Source organism: Syzygium oleosum, unplaced genomic scaffold (genome assembly GCF_021117445.2).
Source record: "Syzygium oleosum isolate NSW1041296 unplaced genomic scaffold, Sole_v2.1 Sole_v2.04, whole genome shotgun sequence".
In the NCBI taxonomy this organism is placed as follows: domain Eukaryota; kingdom Viridiplantae; phylum Streptophyta; class Magnoliopsida; order Myrtales; family Myrtaceae; genus Syzygium; species Syzygium oleosum.
In genome coordinates, this window is record NW_026607488.1 from 11,517,873 (window position 1) to 11,527,343 (window position 9,471).

At 40.3% G+C, this 9,471-nt stretch overlaps 1 protein-coding gene across 1 annotated transcript; it reads left to right on the forward strand.

Moving 5' to 3' along the window:
* Positions 1-5,363: 5,363 nt before the first annotated feature.
* LOC115679389 (receptor kinase-like protein Xa21) lies at positions 5,364-9,077 on the forward strand. Its single transcript, XM_030602972.2, has 2 exons — positions 5,364-8,343; positions 8,511-9,077. Exons 1-2 carry the CDS (start codon positions 5,364-5,366, stop codon positions 8,852-8,854), a joined length of 3,324 nt encoding a protein of 1,107 aa, XP_030458832.2. The 3' UTR covers positions 8,855-9,077.
* The last annotated feature ends 394 nt before the right edge of the window (positions 9,078-9,471 follow it).

Consider the following 9,471-nt stretch of genomic DNA (forward strand, 5'->3'; position numbering starts at 1 on the left):
AATAAAGTTGCTTGGAAAAGAAACTTCAAAAGAAAGAAAAGATGTTTAATGGCTTTCTTCTTCCTACTCTTACAATATTTAAAAAAAAAAAAAAGAACTTGAAAGGTAGACTCGTGTAATTTCCCAGAAAGATTCGGCCTAATGACAACATAACCCTCAAAATCTTGTTTTGAAGTCCCACATACGTTTTCACTTTTCAAGCAAATTCCCTTATTACTCAACCGCAATGTATTCAACTTAAAAATTAACCTATTTGGTAAAATCATACCCCTCCTCTTTTCTGAGCCAATCTGTACAGAAATCTTAAGGCATTTGAAGTGCGGTACTTTAAAAAAAAAATTACCTCCTAGAAGAATTCCTTCCACACCAAAATAACATCAGAAGCGCACTAAAAATCTTAAATCTTTGCATATAATGCAATTTTTTTTTTGTTCAGAACACATAATGCAATTGAGTTCCAATTATTTGGTGAGCGCAATCAAATCATCAACCTTTGCAAAAAGTAAAATCAAGTCTTTTCCATAGAGAATGCCCAAACTTGCCTAGATAGCACTCAAAGCCCATGTGGAAACCTTTAATTTCACTTCTTAATATAGGTTTAGGATTGTATGACTCGAAAAATTACCAAAAAGTCTTAAACCTACTGTAATTGTACCAATTCAGTACAAAACCCTTTTTTTATCAATTGAGTCATAAACCTTTTACATTAATGTCAATTCAAGCCATCCGATCAATTTTGGCCGGTTGGCACTAATGTGGATGCCAGCTAGACATGGCCACAGGCCGGTTTTGGCCCATAACCGGCCCGTTGACTGGGCCCGCGATTCTGAACCGGCCCGTGCCCTACGGGCCCCGTTCCGGTTCCAAAATTTTTTACAAAAACTTAATGATAATTCATTAAGTTCAAGCCCCCGCTCTTCATAACTCTTTATAAAATAATTTTAACTCTAATTGCCACGCATTGTAAGTGCATTAAACTTTAATTACAATGCTTGGCTTGGATGCATTGAACTCAAATTATATGGCTTGGCTTGGGTTTTATGCATAATGCTTCTAATGCCTCTTCGTTCGCATTCGATGTGAGACTCTCGGCTTGCCTTGAATGCCTTCAATGTGAGCCTCTTGGCTTGTCTTCATACAAATGCCAAGAGTCCCACATCGAATGAAAATGAAGAGACCATCAAATGAGTTGTAAATAAAACCCAAGCCGAGTCATGAGCATGTGAAGTTGTGTGCCTTTCGTGGCTACTTGGCTACGATAAAGGGATGTCAAGTGAAATTTTTTTATCTTTTGCTAATGAAGATCAAATGGTTCCATTGGACCGCCTGGAACCGGACCTGACCATTGGTCCGGTCTGATTCCTGGTTCCACGATTTGCCGGTCTAGTTCCTGGTTCTAAAAATAAGGAACTGGTCTTACCGGTTCGGTTCCCGCTTCCGAGCGGAACCGGACCGAACCGAATTCATTATTTCATAATTTTTTTATTTCATAATTTATTTTTTTTAATTTTTAACTTACAAATTGAAATCGGCCCGGAACCGCCGGTTCCGGTTCATACATGACCATGAACCGGAACCGCCAATTTTTTAACCGGAACAGACCGGTTTCGAACCGGAACCGACCGTTTCCGAATCGTGGCCATGTCTAATGCCAGCCGTCCTATGTGGCGCAGCCGGAACTGATGTAGACAATTTTAATCTTTCTCTTTCTTTTTTTTTTTAATTCTCTTCATCTTCATCTTCATTATCCGCCAATTTAGTCCATCCGATCGGCCAAAATATGCCAGTTGGACTGAATTTGGGGCAAAATGCAAAAGATTTAGGACTCAATTGGCCCAAAAAAATTTAAAACTGAATTGACACAATTGCAATAGATTTATGACTGTTTTGGTAAGTCTTCCCTTTATGACTTGATTACACCCACACAATAGTTTAAGACTCAATTATACTTTTCCACTTTCATATAACCTCATTGCAGCAATTGAAAGGTTCAACATTTGATTATAGTGCGTACATAAGATGAAGATTTTTGGAACAATTTCCCCTAGCACATAACTATAGATTTTTAAAAGAAGTAAACATTGCATGCCAAAGCATTGCATTATACTTTAGGGAAGGTTGATCCGCTATAACAACCTATTAAATTAGGACACTTTATGTGAATAAGAACATATGCATCGTTGGATTAAATTTAATATTGCGTTACAAACTCATTGAAAAATTGGAATTAATTTGCAAACCTCATTATGATTAGGATTGGCCAAAGCTTTTTTTTTTTTAATTTGCAGAAGACAAATTTAATTTTAGCGTGCAAGTTCCTCCATTTGGACCTGAATATTCAACCCTATCAGGAAGTTTACGCATCCTTTTCTTCTGTGAATTAAGCTTACTATGCTGGAGTGCAAGTCAAATTTCATAATTCCATGAAAAGAATATATATTTAGTCAAAATCTAAGTCAGTAGCTACAAGTTCGAGAAAATTGAAAGTTATGATGAATGGGTTGACAAGTACAACGACCGTGTAAACTTATCCAATCACCAAACGTGACAGGCGCTTCAAGGAAACTAAGAAACAAATATCGTATCTTAGTCTCCAAATTCTTGCATTATTTCTATTCATTTATTAACGAGCAATGCAACTCTAGAATCATGAATCCATATCGTGATTAGCGATACACTTTAGATCGATCAATAATGTGCACATCTCAATAGGCACGTCAATGTCGCAGATAAAATGGAGAATTCTAACACATCAATTTACAAATTGCGCGTTGGTATTATTGATGAGCTTGAAATTTTTAGGCCGACCATCACAAATAAAAGTCCACGAAGACCATGACTTTCCATGAACCATTGTAACGCGTACAGGTCCAAAAATCAAAACACTTGAAACCGCAAAAGACCACGACTTCTCGGTGTATAGTCATGATGTGCTGGTCGCAAAGTCAACGCACAAAACCCCATAGACCTTGACTTCTTCACACTTCAACAATTGCACACTCGTCAAGGACCACGACTTCCCGATGGATGTGTACAAGTTCCATTCGTACATGCATACTGGTTTAAATTCTAATTAAATCATAAAACCGTGAAATTTAGATATTTGTATGAGCAAAATATTCTACTAGCCAGAAAATTATTGCCTTGATATTTAAATTATGATCATTTATGTGTTGACACCTAAATTTTGGCGACCTATTTGAGTATCAATTGCATAGAAAGGTAGGGGTCGACCCTGACCCCAAAATATAAAAATATTAATTAAATTACATATTCAAAGTATTTGCATTAATAATAATGGGTCATATAATTGCATTGAAGTTAATGGACATAAGCAAAGAGGCTAAGAATTTAATCATATAAACTAAGCTCGCAGAGGAATGAAGTTCAGCCAAACCTATAATCTCTTCCTTATATCCGAAAATTCCACACGGCTATCCTAAATTAGGAAGTATTGGTTTATTGATCACACGGTTTTTGGCCACATAAAAAACAATGGGCAAGATATTCGCTCATACACAGTTGACCAATCCTATCAGCCAGATATTCGCTATTGCGCTTCTCTGGAGGATCGTCGCTGCGCCTTGCCTTCGCGTCGCTTTAGCTCTGGCTATCACTGTTGAGCGATACCAAGCGTACCCCTCAGCCATACCGTGACCCACTGCTTTAGCTCTGGCTATCACTGTTGAGCGATACCAAGCGTACCCCTCAGCCATACCGTGACCCACTGCTGTAGCCGCAGAGATCCTAGTTTCCGGGTAATTTCAGGTCTTCCCGGTGCCATCCAGACCTTGCTCGACCGCCACACTGCAGTATCACAGCGACACCACCAAGCTCAGCCCTTGCCGCTGCGCCAAACTCATCCTGGACACTCACTGTTTATCCGACGAAGCTAACCGTGCCATTGATGCCGTTAGCATCTCGCTGCCCATGTTCCTATTAAACATGAACAAAGATGCACCCACATATCTGACACATATGTCAGATAATCCGATGTCAAACTACAAATTAGTGTCTTATGGTACTGAGACAAGTTCAATAGAAATTGATGAAAGGAAAAATCAAGACGCTAAAGTATTTATAAGCATTAGATGAAAATAATAGTTCCATAAATTATTAGTTCAAAGTGAGAGGACCAAAATCGACACTAGGTTTCGAATTAATACTTTAGAGCAATTTTTCAATAAAACAAAAAGCTAGAACCTGTGCATCAAACGGGAATTCTACAAGTGATAAAGAAAAGCTTCCAAACCAGGACAAAACCCTTTACTTTATATAATTAATGTGGTCTTATTCTTCTTCAAGCTTTCAATCGAAATCATGTCAAATGGGGAATGAGGGAGGATTTCTCACTATGCTTCCAAAAGAAAATAGTAAAGTTTTCCATGCATTTTAATAGTAGAGATTTCAAAGCCATTATCCTCATCCTTTTTGGGACAAGAAGCCTAAAATCGTTGTTGAAGAGAGTCCCACTGGATGATAATGAGTGTTGAGGAAAGAAAATGTTGTCAGAGTGAATAGTGCACATATTAAAGGAAGGGGCATTATAGTTTTGCAATTTAAAGTCACCATTACATGCACAAAATCCGCGTAATTTTCTCCATCAAACATCATCATTATCAAATTGAAATCCATGGCGCATTACATTTAAATTAATTAATGAGAGGATGACAATAAACATATTAAATATATTAAGGTTCTAATTAGACCAACTAAAAGATGCCGGTCGACATTTCACATTAATCAAAAGTGATTTAATCGAATTGAATGAAATTTCAAATATGACATGACGCATTAATAAAAGTTGATAGACTACTAGTATCATTATCTCTTCTAGCAAGTTCCAATCCGTCAGCTTCCCACGAGACACTTCATATCGTCCTTGCGGGAAGATCGCTACAATTATCGCAAAACCTTTTCACATTCATGCCTTGGAACATTTGTGAAAGGTCCATTTGTACCCTCACAGAGTTGAAAGTAAGTGTGTTCGTGTAAACGTAAAGAACGGTATATTTACTGAATCAGACGTGATTGAGGGTTCTCTAACTTCCCCTCAATCGTCTCAACACATGATTATGGTTTGGGTTAATTTGTGGGGAATTTGTGAATAGCATTCTTATAAATATTAAAAAGAAAATGATCTGGGATTATCATTTGAGAACTTTGACGCTCAAAACAAATTTTCTACCTGTAATCATCCCTGAATTGTGTGGATCATGTAGTTTGTCATGTCCCTCACATTGGAAAGCAACCTACTGTTTTTCCAGAGACAACATTTGGAGCATCATTTGGGTATATGTACTAGGAACAGATCCTAATTAGTGAACTGTCTATTGATGCAATCAAAAGAGGCTCTCTTCATTATGGAGAAGTTCGTCTTTTTAGCACTTCTTGATGTTCTGTTAGCTTCCCTATTGATGTTTCAGCCCATCATTTCTTCCAGCAACTTCACTGATCAAGATGCTCTCCTCCACTTCAAATCGGCGATCGAAGTCGACCCGACAAACACCATCAAAGGCAGCAATTGGACCATGGAAGCAGATTTCTGTGAATGGATCGGTGTCGTTTGCAGCAACCGCAGGCAGAGAGTCACAGCTTTAGACTTCTCCTACATGGGTCTCCGGGGAAGACTCTCTCCCTACCTCGGCAACCTTTCTTTCTTGGCTTCTCTTGATGTCCGCAACAACAGTTTCTATGGCACGATTCTTACAGAAATCGGTTGTTTGCGCCGCCTGAAAAAACTCATACTCCAATCGAACCAGTTTGAAGGAAATATTCCTCCTAACTTAGCATTGTGCCAAAATCTCGAAGTGATGTCACTCGCAATGAACAGGTTAACTGGTGGCATACCAAGAAAATTCGGCGCCTTCCCTAAGTTGCGACAACTGTTTCTTAGCTTCAATGACTTACGGGGTCAATTTCCGAGCTTCCTGGGCAACATATCCACATTGCAGGTCATTGGTTTGAACACAGCCAGTCTCACAGGTTCCATTCCTCCAACATTTTTCAACCGATCGCTTACGATGGTCGACTTGAATCATAATGATCTCTCAGGGAGTCTTCCTTCCGATCTTTGCTCCCGCTGGCCTAACATTCAGTGGCTTTCACTGTCTGAAAACAAATTCAGCGGCCAGCTACCGGAGACGCTAACCCAATGCAAAGAGCTTCTCATGTTGTCGTTGTCATACAATCGTTTTCAGGGAAGCATTCCTCGAGACATGGACAGCTTGCAAAAGCTGCAGGAGCTCTATCTTGGTGTTAACAACTTGACCGGCACGATTCCTCGAAACATTGGTAACATGTCGAGCTTGCACATGCTGGACTTAGGATTTAACTACATTGGAGGGGACATTCCGAGTGAGATTAGCAAGTTGGTCAATTTGAACTTTATGAGCCTTCAAAGAAATTTGCTAACAGGTGAAGTACCTCGAGAGGTTTTTAATATTTCTTCGCTCCAAGTGCTTGCTTTGACGGACAATTCCTTCTCTGGAAGCCTTCCCTCAGGTAGTGATCTGAGCCTTCCGAATTTGGAAAAACTCTATCTAGCAAAAAATGGCTTTGGCGGCAACATCCCACAATATTTCTCGAATTTTTCGAACCTAATTTTTTTAGAGGTCTCGTACAATCAACTCAGCGGACCAATACCCACGAGTTCGGGCAACTTGAAGAACCTCAGATATTTTGGGGTTCGGTCAAACCAGCTAACGGGAGAGACTTATGGTGCGGAGCTCGATTTTCTCTCTGCTTTATCTAATTGCCAATCGCTGCAAACCTTGTTTACTGGAGAAAACCCTCTTGGCGGCTCCATACCAGCATCTATCAAAAACTTCTCCAGTTCCCTACAAATTCTATCCGCTCCCAATTGTCAAATAAGAGGTCACCTTCCCAAGGAAATTGGTTTCTTGAAGAGCTTGACTTTCCTAAGGTTGATCGATAACGATCTAGTCGGCAACATCCCATCATCAATCGGAGGACTAGAAAGCTTGCAAAGGCTGTATCTTGATAACAACCATCTCGAAGGACCAATCCCCGATGAGATATGCAACATGACAAGTTTAGGAGAGTTGCTGCTCCGGCAAAATAGGATATCGGGATCGATCCCGAATTGCATTGGAAACCTGAACAGCCTTCAAAAGTTTCTCGTAAGTTCGAATAACATGACATCGGCTATACCGGTTAGTCTGTGGAGCCTTCAACAACTCATCTTCCTCAATCTATCACTCAATTCTTTTAATGGAGGATTACCGTTTGACATGGGGAAAATGAGAGCTATAGTGAGCATCGATCTTTCTTGGAACCAACTTATTGGCGCTATACCGAGTTCCATCCAGGAGTTGCAGAGCCTTTCTTCTCTCAACTTGTCAAGGAACTCGTTTCAAGGATCGATACCGCAATCGATCGGCAAACTCAAAGGGTTGGATGTCCTCGATCTCTCCTACAATGAGTTATCAGGTGCGATACCCGAGTCCATGAAACGACTTCCATTTCTACGAAGTCTGAACTTGTCCTTTAATAAGCTATCAGGAGAGATTCCTAATGGTGGGCCCTTTAGAAATTTTTCGGCTCTCTCATTCATTGGGAATGAAGCACTATGTGGAAATGCAACTTTTCAAGTCCCACCTTGCAAACTAAAAGGAAATAAATCAATGGACAAGCGGCTCCGGTTACTATTCATTATGTTGCCATTTGTATCAGCTGTACTTTTAGTCCTTGTCGTTTTCTTGCTTAGAAAGCGTGGGAACTCCGGCGAAAAAGCTACAGTTTCGGTGGACAACCAGCCTAGAATTGATCACCCCATGATATCATATCAAGAGCTTTGCTGGGCTACCAACAACTTCAGCGAAAGCAATTTGCTCGGATTAGGAAGCTTTAGCTCTGTATACAAAGGGACTCTGGTCACTGGGACAGACATCGCTGTCAAAGTACTGAATCTCCATATCGAAGGCGCCTTGAAAAGTTTTGATGCAGAATGCGAGGTTTTCCGCATGATTAGGCATCGGAATCTCGTCAAGGTGATCAGTACCTGCACAAATGCCGATCTGAGAGATTTGGTGCTACAATACGTGCCCCACGAGAGCTTGGAGAAGTGGATTTACTCCGACAACTATAACTTGGGTCTCCATCAACGAGTGAAGATAATGGTCGACGTTGCAACAGCGATTGAATATCTCCACCATGGCCAACCGGAACCCATTGTGCACTGCGATCTAAAGCCTAGCAATGTTCTTCTAAACAAGGACCTGGTCACACAAGTTTGCGACTTCGGAATTGCGAAGATTTTGGCTGAGAACAAGCTTGAAACACAAACCCGAACTCTTGGCACGATTGGTTACATTGCTCCAGGTACATTTGTCGAATTTTAGCTAATTCAAGCCTTTGATTCCCAATATAATGGTATAATATAATAGAGATATATTAACGCTCGTGCCTCTCGGTCTTATTACTTATGTCCCAAAATGAAAAAAGATCAATTGCTGATGTTCTTTTTCCACAAACCATAATGCTTGCAGAGTACGGTTCGGAAGGAAAAGTCTCGACAAAAGGAGATGTCTATAGCTTCGGCATATTGTTGTTGGAAGTGATTACTAGGAAGAAGCCAACCGATGAAATGTTCGATGCGGATATGAGCTTGAGGCAATGGGTAGGTGCAGTGATTCCGGACCGAGTGCTTGACATTGTGGATAGCGGAATCCTTAGCACGAAGGAAGAAGATTTGATGCTCCCGGAGCTCGAGAGCATAGTTTCATTGATCCTCGAGTTAGGACTAGAATGTTCAGAGGGCTTGCCTGAGGAAAGAATGGACATGAAAACTGTCATGGTTAAGCTCAACAAGATCAAGTTGTCACTTCCTTGACAAAAAAATAAGGCGGAGAGCAGTATCTAAAATTTGGGCATAGTATCATCTGAGTTTGTACACGGTTATTTCGTTTCGATGGCATCATGTATAGCCATCTGCAATAAAATTCCTTATCCTCTTTTGTGCTTTCTGAGTTAGAGGAACACATAGTATCATCTGAGTTTGTACACGGTTTTTTCGTTTCGATGGCATCGTGTATAGCCATCTGCAATAAAATTCCTTATCCTCTTTTGTGCTTTCTGAGTTGGAGGAACACAATTGGAAACGCCACAAGACTTTCCAGCCATGAAAATTCACCCAACAAGAGCCTTAACTCGTGTCTGACTTCGGAAACCAAGATAAACATGTAGAAGATATCGTTTTCGATTGATCATTGGCAGCTTCTTCGTCCCTTTGACCAACAGTTTTTCTTAGGCCTTGGTCACGCCAGGCACAGCCCATGAGCCTTGTGTGTCAAGCTGGGCAGGGCCAGGCCTTTCCAGCCCACATGCCAAGACAGGGATTCGCACGTGTTTAGGCCATTTTCGACCCCCTTTCTGTTTTAAATATTTCCTTTTTTCTTTACAAAAAATACTTGTAATTTATTTGAATCCAACAAAAGTTTAATTTACTTT